The sequence below is a fragment of the Ctenopharyngodon idella genome, chromosome 2 (assembly GCF_019924925.1).
Source record: "Ctenopharyngodon idella isolate HZGC_01 chromosome 2, HZGC01, whole genome shotgun sequence".
Lineage (NCBI taxonomy): Eukaryota > Metazoa > Chordata > Actinopteri > Cypriniformes > Xenocyprididae > Ctenopharyngodon > Ctenopharyngodon idella.
In genome coordinates, this window is record NC_067221.1 from 37018456 (window position 1) to 37031950 (window position 13495).

General features: G+C 36.3%; 1 protein-coding gene across 26 annotated transcripts in view; it reads left to right on the forward strand.

The window, feature by feature from the left end:
* Window positions 1-12419, forward strand: part of mbnl1 (muscleblind-like splicing regulator 1) — a 71564-nt gene extending 59145 nt beyond the window's left edge. For 9 of the 26 annotated variants that reach the window (XM_051872125.1, XM_051872087.1, XM_051872287.1 and 6 more), the window contains 6 exons: window positions 1322-1357; window positions 2402-2464; window positions 5322-5413; window positions 5909-5953; window positions 6509-6580; window positions 9094-12419. In XM_051872125.1, coding sequence (XP_051728085.1) covers window positions 1322-1357; window positions 2402-2464; window positions 5322-5413; window positions 5909-5953; window positions 6509-6565 — 293 coding nt within the window. In that variant the 3' untranslated portion in view covers window positions 6566-6580; window positions 9094-12419. The remainder of the gene's footprint in view (window positions 1-1321; window positions 1358-2401; window positions 2465-5321; window positions 5414-5908; window positions 5954-6508; window positions 6581-9093) is intronic. The other 17 variants (XM_051872178.1, XM_051872224.1, XM_051872150.1 and 14 more) reach the window with 11 other exon arrangements.
* Window positions 12420-13495: the final 1076 nt, after the last annotated feature.

The following is a 13495-nucleotide window of genomic DNA, read 5'->3' on the forward strand; positions in this document are numbered from 1 at the left end:
TCTATATATATATATTATTAATTATATGTATGTATGTATTAAATATTTTCATGTATTTGTAATACTTCTAGTAATTCTAATAATTCTAGTAATAATATAATATTATAATAATATAAATATTATATTATATGGTAAACTTATATGATAAGTTTATAAATATAGTATAACATTATAGTATGGTATAATTTATTGTAATAATGCAAATATAATAAAATATGAATATTACTTTACAATTACAATTATTACTTTACAATATTATTTATATTTATTTTATATATTGATATTATTGTTTATACATTATTTTTAAAATATACAGTATATATATATATATATATATATATATATATAGTCAAACCAAAAATTATTCAGACACTAGATAAACTTTTTTATATTTTTTTTACTAGTGGGTGCAGGACACTATAGTTCATTTATGTAAGTGAGGATAACAAAATAAAGTAAACTGTGACATATTATACCCAAAAATTCTTCATACAGTGGATGACCAGTAAAATTTATAAAAATTTGGGACCAAAAATTATTCAGACACTTTGACCTGACCATGTTTTGCTTAAGTGTTATCTGACATAATTAAGATTATTTTTGTCTGACACAGTTTAACTCTGAGATCTTGTCATATTTTATTACCATTTTTTAAACTATAGTGAATAAACTGTAATAATGAATGAAATGTTCAAGGTGTCTGAATACATTTTGGTTTGACTGTATATACACACACACGATTTTTAACAACATTTTTAGTTCCATCAAACTGCTGGAATGCAATGCTGTTTACACACGGTGCAAGTAGTCTCTCCTTTAAAATTAATTCTAAAAATCATTATCCAGTAATCTCAAACTCCTGGAAAAGTTATGGAAAACCATTTGGTCAGAAGGTGTGGGAACCTTGCATTATGCGCCCAGTAAACTGAGCAATAAGAAATGGGGCTGTCTGTCAGTTTCTCTGTATCACTTCATCATTGTATCACATTACTACTCTGGTACATACTTATAGTTGGGCTCATGGCTTTCACTGCGAAATACAGTTGCCAGTAACCCTGGGATGCCCCTCAGTTACACTAATGTCTGCTATGATGACTGTCACATATACACATGTTTCTGTGAGCTTACAAATACACATTCTCCCTTCCTGAGTTCATGGTTTTGTCAACTAATCGGTCTTTTATGGACATCATGCTGTATCACTGTAATGATTATTGTCTTCCTTTAATTATGATTTCTTCACTCTAACCAACCTTGTGATGGGCTGTTGTGATTCTTCTCCCTTTCCAATCCACTTCCTGTTGCAATGCATGATGGGCAGGCTCAATATTGTGCATGACCCCTGCAGCAAGCGTGGGTAGGTTTCTAGACTTCGTCCTCTTAGTTGTTGTAACGCCCTCAAAATCCACATGGCCGACAAACTGGCATTGATAACTGCGCATCTTTGTTAGCGCTTCACATATGAAGCATTTATATATCTGTGATTTGAAGTTAAAGTCAACATGAAACGGCATTTCAAACACATTTTACTTCCATAATACAACATATTTCCAAGTGAAACAGAATATTCAAGAAGATATATAGGGGCAGAACTTGATTTTATCCATCAGCAATTGCGTTCAATTACGAAAAGTGGCTTTTAAACACTCAAATAGTGAATTGGAGGGGGTGGCTGAAAAATAATGCATTAACGTGCACCAATGCATCATGCATGTTAAGAAAGTAAATAGGAAGCATTTTGACTTCATGTTGACTTTAAACATACACAAAAAAAAAAAAAAAAAAAAAAATTCTAGCATTTTGTGTATCGTTTTGTGGGTTTTGGTGGCTTTTTAAAGAGATAATTTACCTAAAACTGAAATTTCTGTCATTATTAATTCACCCACATGGAAGACAAAAGATTTTGAATAATCTTTCCATGCATGTTCAAATATGCGGAATGAAGAATGAAATTTGAGAGATTTTTAAAATGCCCCTATTATGCTTTTTCGAATATGACCTTTCATGAAGTATGTAATATAGCTGTTTGTGAATGCAAAAGTCTGCAAAGATTTAAAGATCAAAGTGCATGACAAATAAAGTTATTGTCTCCTACAATAAAGAATTGATTCTGAACTGCCAAAAGAGTCATCAGCAATTCCAGTCTAGGTTTGTAACAAATTTGCATAATGCCAGCCTACGGTCTTCATTGGCTGCCCCTGAACAACGTCTACTTAGTACTTTGACCCACCTTCAGACACTGTAGTTGTAGCTGAGAAGCAACATGTATAAATAAGCAATTTTAACCAGGACACGGACCATATCAATGACATCATACCCACGTTACCCTCGATTTCCGGTTTTATTTTGTACAAACCATGGAAACACCAAAGATTCTTTAATATGTGTTTTTATTATACAGGTGAGCAACTGTTCGGATACATTAATCAACAGAAAACTAATCATGGTTATATAGCTCAACACAGTAAGTCTTATTGTTTAAATCTTGTTTTCTTGATTTACTGTGAGTACCATGTTTTACCATGCCTAATATCGATCTAGCTTACTGCAGTGTGCAACAAGTGTCTCATAGTAGCCGCCTAGCGAATGCACAGAGTAGCATTATAACAACTTTCAACACACAAATGTTTCTAATATGATGAAACAGCACTGCGTTACCCCACATACGCATGACTGGAAGAAGCGTAAGCGGTCGTCTGCGGCATAATAAAAGCTCCACTGCTCTCGAGCCATGTGTCGCGCTTGTGTCTCATTAGCAATCGCTCCAGCGGCCTCGTTCAGCTCCAACGGCTTTCAGCCACACCGTCCTTCATACTACAGTAATGTTAATAAATCTTTAATACATTAGCTCATCGGATACTTTCCACCGGCTGTAGACGTGAAGACAACACCTCCCATGATTCCGCGAAATCAAGGCGTCATCAAGCTACTCCTTTGTTTTGAATAAGCGACCTCTAGTGGCTAAAATTACATATTGTGCCTTTAAAGGCTCGGGGAAGAAGGAGGCGGGAACCGGCAAATAATCAACGTAAATTTAATCCAAAAAAAAACAAACAACAAAACAAAAGTAAAGTGGCAGCCCCTTACGGACGACTGCCGCATAAAAACACAGCATAAATAGTCCAGGTTTGGTCCTTTCCCGTCTTGTCACTCTTCCTTTTATCGTTCACTCTAAACCTGAATAAGTTGGCAAAACTTGAGGTTTAGTTGCCTCAAAATTTTTAAGTTAAGAAATTCAAAGTTTAAGTAAGCAGAACTGGCAGATTTTTATTTTGTACTACTCATACATTTTATTTGTTCTTAACTTGAAATGTTTGAGTACACTCATACATTTAACTTAAAATTATCATGTAACCCTAATGTAAACATTTTTATTAGTGTAAAATTAGCTAGCTATAACAAGCTAATCCAAAAAAATGCTAACTTGCTAATTTGTTAACATGTTAACAATAGCATGGTATAGCACTTGATGAATGAGTACAGCAATATAAAGCATTTAACATTGCTCTCAAACCAAGCCGCGTGCAAGTTCATAAAACTCAAAACAATGAAACATTTCAGTTTACTTAAAATATATCAGTTCTGTGAACTTGAAAGAAAAAGAAACTTCTAAATACTCATAAAAGTTAATTTGACTGAACTAATTTGTTTAATTTAAGTTTGTCCTACTCAAACCAATTAATTATTTTGAGTGTTAGGGTTTACAGTGTTCCGGAGATCCTCCGCGAGCAGGGTTGCCAGGTTTTCACAACAAAACCCGCCCAATTGCTACTCAAAACTAGCCCAAAACTAGCCCAATGGCATTTCAGGGGGGTCTCCATGTAAAAATCAAGTTCCAGGGGGTGAAATCCGCGTTTTTGGCGGGGTTCCTCTGGTAAAATTCGCAATTCGGGGGCTAAATATCATGTTATTTGGGTTCATTTCAACCCGCGGCAACAGTGTAAAAGAAGCCCAATTCCGCAGGAAAACCGCAGACTTGGCAACACTGTCCGTGACACTCGAGGCCGGTGGGGCGCAGGTGATGTTCATTAGCACTCGCGTCTGTTCCCAATGCTCTTGGCCCCACCCTGTTTGCCACAGTTGCGTTGTTGACATGTCGAGAAGTTGCCTGTTTTCTGTGCTGCGAATCCACTTTGCATGCACTTCCAATAAGGACTCAAATTGATATGGTAAAACTGACGCCATTGTTACAATTTGTGTATACAAGCGCTGAGGAAGCCTCCGGAGTTGAAATTCAGATATGGTAATGGCCGTTACGCTTCCGACACATGCTGTATGTGGTAGACCAATCACAATAGACTGGGCCATCTGACCAATCAGAGCAGAGTAGGCTCTAGGAAAGGAGGAGTTTAGAGATACCAAATCCTTTATCGAGCCGTTTCAGACACTGGAGCTGTGTCTCATTTCAGAGGCTGCGTCCTCCGGAGGTCGCATTTGTCGGCCGCATACGTCATCGAGGCGGTCTCATTTAAGAAAAGTAACCATTAGATTGCAAAGTAAGAAAGAAATGACAGTATTTTACATTTCACGAGGAATAACAGTCAATTTTATTACGGTTAATTTTCTTAAATAAGACATCCTTGATGAAGTATGCAGCCTTCAAATGCGACTTCCGGAGGACGCTGCCTCCGAAATGAGACACAGATTGTGAGTAAAGAGGTCATGTGCAGTGTATATTATGAGAAAGTGTTATATCTGACCTTGGATTCATGTAAACCTATTGTAGGAGACCTACAAAACTAAATTAGAATCCTTTAAAATAGCATAATTGGGGCACTTTAAAGAAAAACAACCCAAAATTCCACTGGATGGCAAATTTTCTCTTTATGTATACCACGTAAAAAAAAACAAAAAACATATGGGTTTGGAATGAACTTGGGGGGAAATAAATATGCCAGAAGTTTTAATTTTGGGTGAACTATCTTTTTAACACTTTGTAGTTGATACTATTTTTCACTGCATTTGTTTGTAATCAGTGTTGAGCATGATGTTCAAGTAACAGAAAATAAGACAAGGGTTAATTGTTAATGTACTATAGTAGATGGAAGCTGAAACCTAAATGCAAAGTTTATGAGATGCCATGCCTTTGTTTCCTTGTTCTTGTAGCTCTTGATGTGTTGGCTCATATGACACTTTACCTGCCCTTATGTCTTCTTTAGAACAATCTCTCTTGCCACCACTTTTGGTTTGCCGTTTGCTGAAATCACCTTCAATGCTCACTTTTCTTTCCATTCCCCTCTGTGTCCACTCACTCATCATGTTTGTGCACCTGTTGGCCACACTCCCTGTATGTGTGCTTATACCATTTTCCCTCTGAAAAGTTCCCATGATGCACGGCGCTTCCCCGGCCGCTGTGTCCGCAGCAACCACATCTGCCACAAGTGTTCCCTTCGCATCTGCATCAGCCAATCAGGTTTGCTCTTTTATGGCTTTTTCTCTCTATCTCTCACACACACATATACACACTCTCTTGATCTATCTCTTTCTGTCTGAGGGATGTTTCTAAATGCCGGGGGTCCTTTCAAAGTAATCTCTCCCCCTTGTTGGCCTACACAGGTTTTTTAAAAGGCGTAGTCTTTTTATGGTGCTTCAAACAACAGATTCACAATGAAAAATGTTTATTTTGACCTGTAATTTTTTCACTGCAGACACTGACTGAGGGATTGTACTAAAAATAACATTTGTGCACAAGTATATTGAGTTGTTTGAAGTACCTTCTGTACAGGGTTTACACACAAACTACAATAAAAATTAGTCTGAAATTGCCTGTGCGCTGTTAAAATGGTGTAAAATGTAATTAAAGCTCCAATAAGAATTGAAATTTCTATTAAAGCATCGTTTTTATGTTGTATTTGACGGTTATAAATAGCATTTTAATATTGTTTTTTTTGTCCTTTTTTATTTTGAGGACTCTTCTCTATCAAAGCTGACTACCAACGAATACATGCAATTGGTATGTATGAGGTAGTTTTTCTTAGTGTTTTGCTTCGGGTACATCTTTGCCGGCTGTGAAGGATAAATTATTTCTTTTTTTTTTTTTTCCTGCTTCATTTTGTTGTTTTGCTGATCAAGATACAGAAAAGAGTTTCCAACAGCTTAAATTCATATGATCAATACAAATCAGCGTTGCAGGCCGCCATGACATTAGTCTGTTACAAATATTACCATTTTGCCAAGGTTCTTCGTAGATTGAAACATTAGTAGAGACTATTTCAAATACCTTCAATTATTGAAATAAAAGTGAAGGTCAACAAGTTGGAAAAATGGAATGTGCATGGGAAATCACTGACTTCTCCCTGCCTCACGTGAGAAAGATTTATACTAATAAGCAATGGTTCGTCGTTTTCTTTAATGGCATTTCTTAATTTGTGTTGTGTTTGACTTATTCTCTTCTTAACTGTCATGGGGAGGGAGTGAGGGTGAGGGAGAATATTTTAGTCTTTGAAATGATTTTTGTAAAAATAACGATGAATCTTTTTTTCATGCATTTCTCTCTGTTCATCTTCAGATTCCAATAATATCTGCAGAGCATCTGACTAGTCACAAGTACTTGACGCAGATGTAGTTCCGGCCCACAACAGTGAGTGCTCACACATTTCTGTTCTATTTTTCATTGTTTCCAGAAACTGCTGGATTTGTGCCCTATCTTCCTGAGAAATTTAAAGGGAGAGATTTAAAGGGTCATCATTTACTCACCCTCAAGTTGTTCCAAATGAATTTCTTTCTTCTGTTGAACACAAAATAAGATATTTTAAAGAATGCTGGTAATCAAACAGTTAATGAACCTCATTGACTTCCATAGTATTTTTTTTTTCTACTATGGAAGTCATTGGGGCCCATCAACTGTTTGATTACCAGCATTCTTCAAAATATCTTCTTTTGTGTTCCTCAGAAGAAAGAAACTCATACAGTTTTGGAACAACTCGAGGGTGAGTAAATGATCACAAAGTTTTCGTTTTCGGGTGAACTATCCCTTTAAATTTAAATGTTTGATTTGAAGCAAAAGATCACCCAATTATGGTCATTGTTTACTCTCATTTACCCTGATGTAATTTCATACCTGTAAATGTTTGTTTTTTCCATGGAACATAAAAGGAAAATTCTGAAGAAATTATTTTCCGTACAACTACAGTTCCTAGTAATCATGTGACCAAATAAAATGGTACCTGTGGCACAGTTTCAGTCATATAAACCACTTTTATGGTGCTTTTTTTTTTTTTTTTTTGACATGACTAACTGTCATTTTATGGAAAACACTGTTCAAACTTCTAAAAAAATTCTTAACATGAATGAAAGAATTGTTGTATTTGGTTAAAACACAAAAGGACAATTCTGAAGAAGTTCCTTTCCATACAACTACAGTTTCTAGTGACCACATGATGTGTCAACCTCCAAAAATAAAATATATGGCACCTATTGTGCACGTTTCAGGCTGTTCATCACACAAAGCTTCAGAACACTTGGAATTCAATGATAAAGTCACGTGAATTACTTTTATGCTACTTTTTTTAAAGAGTACCTATTGTGCTTTTTTTTTTAACATTTTCAACTTTCTTTAGTGTGTAATGTTGCTGTTTGAGAATGAAAAAGGTCTGAAAAGTTTCAAAGCACAAAGTCACTACAAAGGGAGTTATTCTCTATATCAGCAACACTGTTTCTGAGCTCCCTGAAACGCCTCAACTGTAGTCTTGAGTTTTCTCCTGGTAATGCACACATCACAACATTCCTCATTTAAAGGGGTGGTTGATTATAATTTCAAGTTTTAACTTTAGTTAGTGTGTAATGTTGCTGTTTGACCATAAACAACGTCGGAAAAGTTACGACACTCAAAGTTCAATGCAAAGGGAGATGACAAAGGGGGTGAGGCCATGTTGGGCTGCTTTAGAGAAGAGGAAGAGTTATTGTAGTAGAGTTTTGTTGCCATGCCTTCATTTTACGCAGGACTGCTTCACAAACGAGGGTCAATTCAACGCTGGATTTGCACAAAAGTTTAACATGATGGCACATGCTAGTCGATGAGTTGATTCAACTCCACAGCAGCTACATACATTTATTTACTAACCGTTCAGAAATGTCAGATGCATTCTAAAAGTTGTAACTTCTTCCTGAGTCTCTCCATCAGTGTCCGACTCTGGTTTGAACAATGTAAGGCTGAACACCGTTTTGGACAGTCGTCATTTTGGCTGCGTGAGATTCTCCAGCCTTGATGTTGTTGAGAAACCAAAGCACAAGCTGTTAAAGCTCCGCCCTCTTCTGGAAAGCAGCCGGGAGCAGAAGCTCATTTGCATTTAAAGGGGCACACACAAAAACGGTGTGTTTTTGCTCACACCCATATAGGGGCAAATTTGACAAGCTATAATAAATGATCTGTGGGGTATTTTGAGCTGAAACTTCACAGACACATTCTGGGGACACCAGAGACTTATATTACATCTTGTGAAGGGAGCATAATAGGTCCCCTTTAAATAATTCCTGCTCAAGGCATACACAAAAAGGGACGAGTCCTGGATGAGTTGTTAGTAGTATGTTGAAACTTGCAGTTATGGTAAGGGGTGTGCCATCGGTTGACCAATCACAACACACTTGTCCAGCTGACCAATCAGAGCACATTGCGATTTTTGGACTTAATAGAGACAGGAACAAAACAGAGCGTTACTGACAGACTGGGAAGAGAGGTGCTGCAATAATGTAAAATATGTGAAAAATAATGTTTAATTGATCATTCAAGTATGAAAACCTATTCTAGTAGACCTTAAAAACAAAATCAAGACTTTGTAAATGGGCATAATATGGCCTCTTTAACTGTTATTGTATGGAAAGGAACTTCTTCAAAATTCTAAATAATTTAAATAATGACAGAATTGATATATATGTTTGTCAAAAGGCCAATTCACACCACACAGACAAACACTGATCACTGTGTCACCCCTGTTGGCGTCTGTTGGAGTTGGTCGGAGTTTGTTTTTACCTGACTGACCATGTTCAGTCAGTGTTTGTTGGTGTCTGTTGGGGCAGTGTGAACATGGCCTAAAGAATTCCTTTAACACTCATTTTCATGTGTTCTTAATCTATACTCTTTCTGCTTTTCCTCAGATCAAAGGAATGTGCTGTTGTCCTGGACAAAAGGCAAACAAACAAAATTCAAAATTTTAACATCAAGATCATCGGCGGATAGAATATACTATGAAGATTAGAATTTTGGTCATACATGATGGTAAAGTTTTACTGAGGTGAAACTGAGTGTCCTTCCACATGATATGTAGAATTTGAGTGAACTACATCATTATGTCAGACAGGACGGCATTTTTACTCTCAAACCGGATTAGTAGGAAAAGTTATTTTCATGTCTGACCTAACACCGTTTTGGCATGTTAGTAGACCAAGAGATATTTTTTGTGATTCACACCTTGATTATCTTTCCTCGAAATTTGTATGATGGTTTACAAAGTTATAAAAGGTGCACCTTGAATTGAAAAGCGAATCAAAAGTCGATATGGCACAAAAACATCCAGCGAAATAATTAAATGTATGTAGTTTTCTGTATCTTTAGTTCTGGCTTCTAGTCAAACTAGATTGTAAGCGCAGAGACGAGATTGACAGATGAATGTTTTGGGTAGAAACTGATCACCTGAGACCTTTCAAAAGCACATTCTTGCAAGCTTTATGTACCATAACCACCGGCTGAATACCAGACACCGATCTAGAGTGTTATATCAACAGTGTTATTATGTTTACCAGAGATTAATGTTTTTTACAGCGCTTGTTTTTATACATAATTTCACAAGTGTGTGGGTTTTTATGAAACGTGCCATTTTTATTTGTCGATCATCCATTAGGCCTTGTAGAACTATGAAGCCTTTTTGACTCCTATGAGAACAGGGTTGCCTTGTTCCTAATGCCCTGTTTCTTTAAATTGCCTTGCTCGAGAGAATGTCGCGATGGAACGGAGAAGCTAACGAAAGTGTTTTTAGGAGGTTGTCGTCAAGGTAACAAGAGCGTAGTAGAGTCGCCAGTCGCGCTTGGAAAAGAGCGATTGCGTTCCAGTCTTCGCGAAAATGATGCGAGGACTCTAAAATTCATGCTGGAAAAGCACTGCTTGAGTATTTCGTTACAGATTGAGAGTTCGAGACTAGGTACACGGAAAGATGAGGTTAGTGTTGGGTCAGGGTTCGTCTTCAGTTCTCGTTTGTGTAGATTTCGATTTGTTTTCGAATATTTGACTTGTAAACAACATAGTTTTGAAAAGAGGAACGGAGAATATAGTGAGACGTTTTTAAGTTGTGCCAAAGTCTTTTTTCCTCTTTTTATTTTTTATTTAAATGTGTTTTGACTGGGTATACTGATGACGGAAGATGAATAATTTGTATAGCTTCATTTTACGTACAAGGCTGCTTGTAAACCAGGAAACAGACGTTCACGTTACTCGCAAGGGTTTTAGCGCCAAAACCAGACTCAAGATTAAACGAATGAACCCGAGCTTCTCGGCTCATCTGGCTGGAAATTCGCGTTCGCTTGAGTCTGGATTTCAGCCTGGTTTAGGTGCACAGACTTGAAAGGATGCACGCCATTGCCGTTTCCTCACTAAAGCCTTATATTTCAGTGTTTGAACCCACACAAACATTCTCTCAATCACAAATGAAAAATTACAACAGATGAGATTTTATTCTTCACTCTTATTTTACGTGTTTATTAATCATGTTACACTTAACGTTCACTCTGTTTCAAAGCCTTTGTTAGAAATATATTGTGTTATTGTTGGCATATTAAGATTTTTGTTTTTTTGTATTTGACAATATTGTCATAGAACTGTTTTAGAATGTAGGAAATGAAATATTGTTTTTTCTTACTGTCACTTTCTTTTACATCATGTTAAGTTCATAATGTTTAGCTAGTAGTGTTGTATTCTTAATTCTTCATGTTATTTTTCATGGTAGAATGTTTGAAATTTCAGCTCTAAGGATTTTGGTTTTGAATTTGTTGAACAAAATGTTTTATCTTGTCTTAAAAAAGAGTGAAAATGACAAAGAAAGAGTTTATTTGTAGATTTGGTAAAGTTGATATTTTAACCCTTTATTTTGTGTCGAATCGAGACCACGTCTACAATTAGCTGGTTAAAGTATCAATTGTACGTACTAGAGTAAAAGAAGTTATTTTCTACTGTATGCATTTCAGAATTGAAAAATCGTCTTGTAATATTTCAAAAAATATCCCTCAATGTCAGGCCAAAATGAGCAGCATCAGAGATTTCTGAATATTTAAAGATGAAAAAAAAAAAAGGAGGGAGGTCACAGGGTCGGGCCTCGAGCTGCAAACGAGAGAGAGAGCCATAACTTAAGGGACGAAGGTTGACTTTTTGCACTTCTGTACATAGTCAATATAAAGAAAAGAAAAGGAACATGTATAATATTGAGATCTTATTTTGAATAATAAAAGATTCTATAACTATGAGAAATTTTCTTAGGATAATTTAAGAACTAGAATAATAGTCCAGCTAACAAATGATGCTTGCAGAAATATGGCACAGCTCTTTTATTATCATTTCCGGCCATCACGTTCAGAAAAAAAATAAAAAAATAAAGCTCCGCGTTGCCTGCACAGTACCGACACGTACCGAGAGTCCGAATTGGCAGTACACTCCGCCTCGTCATGATTTCCACTGTGGGAAATTTGGGTTTTTTACAAATAGATACACCTTCAAAAACACAGTATTTGTCATATGATGGACATAAATAACTGCATGAAGAATAAAAATTAACAGTAAAATCCTCATAATAGATAAGTACGTAGATAAGTTAATTTCTCACAGTACCGTAACTATCATCGCCACAGCATAGTGTAAATCAAGTATCTCGATCAATATCTGAGCCTGAATTGAGGCGCGTTCACCGGTAATCCATCCGAGTATAACCGTAAGAACAGTACAATTATAAAAAAAGGCCTTCAAACCGACTCTAGATGCTAGCAAAAGACGTCCACTTAACACACGACAACAGAAGAGTTGCTTTGTTTCTTGTAACGTGCCTTCAGCAGGGTAAGGACACCAACCACACACACGAAAAAACAAATAAAATGAATGTAACTGTCAAATCCTCCGCTGAGGTCAGCGTTTTACTCATTCGAGGTTGCTGCACAAGAGCTATTAAACCAAAGCATCACTTTCCTTCACTAAACGCAATGCCTAAAAGCTGGTCGGCCGCTCCAAACGGCCAAACCACAGGTGGTCCTGCCTGCTGAAAGCACTTGCTTGGATGCTTAACGCCCTCCATGGAATCTTACACCTGCCCTTTGCTTATAGTTGCTGTAAGATATTGTGCTGCATTCTAAAAGACTTGTTTTATGCACATTTATTATTGTTAGAATTGACTCTTACTGTTATGAATAAAAAAAAACCCTTAATAAAACGAAATGGATTTGCTCAAGAGGTGTCTGTGTGGTGATTTTTATTAATTTTCCTTCTTTATGTATCTATTACATTTATTTTTTAAACCTTAAAATGTTATGCTACATAGGCTACTGTAAAGTTCGTTTTTATGTTTAGTGTAATGTGCTTAAAATCTTTCTAGTCACAAAGTTGTTTTTGTTTTCTTTCTTTTTCTGAGAACTGAACATTTATCATTTAGTTTCTATGGTCCTCAAAGCTTGATCATAGGTGTGTCTCTTGTTAATTGATCATGTTAACCCATTTGTCTTGTGTGTATATAGTCCTCTTGTTTGGTAAGTTTTCACAGTGATGTCATAGAAAAACCATTTTAAGAACCTTTCAGGGAACAGTTTTTAAAAGAACTTTTTTTCTTTTTTTTTTCCACTGTAAAGAACCTTTTGTGCAATGGAAATGTTCCATAGATGATAAAGGTTCTCCATGGAATCATTAATGCCAATAAAGAACCTTTATTTTCAAGAGTGGGGGGCAAAACATGCATAAAGTATAGTGCTAAAACATTACTCAACATTTTTCTTTCTTAAATGAGGATTAAAGAGAGTAGTAATCAATTTTGTCAATTATTATTAAATGTTATTTCTTTTAACATATGATAGTAGTAAATTGAGCAGTAAGTCGACTTGCATAGGCCATCTGCCAGAAGCTAGTTATTTTTATAAAGATTTAAATATGGATATTTTTCTTACAAAAACCCATTGCTTCTCTTCAGAAGGCCTTTATTACCCCACTGGAGCCGTGTGGATATCTTTTATGATGGATGGATGCATTTTTTTGGACTTCAAAATCAGGAGCACCATTCACTATTATAAAGCTTGGCAGAGCCAGGATATTTTATAATATAACTCTGATTCTGTTCGTCTGAAAGTAGATAGTCATATACACCTAGGTTGGCTTGAGGGTGAGTAAGTAAATTATGAATAATTTTCATTTTTGGGTGAACTATCCCTTTAAGTCTCCTTCCCTGCGTACCGCAGCGTTAGCAGGCATTGCGCTTTTTTCGGCTTGCCTTCAAGTGGCTTTGGCCAAAGACTATTGGCTCAGCCGTAAAACCTGACG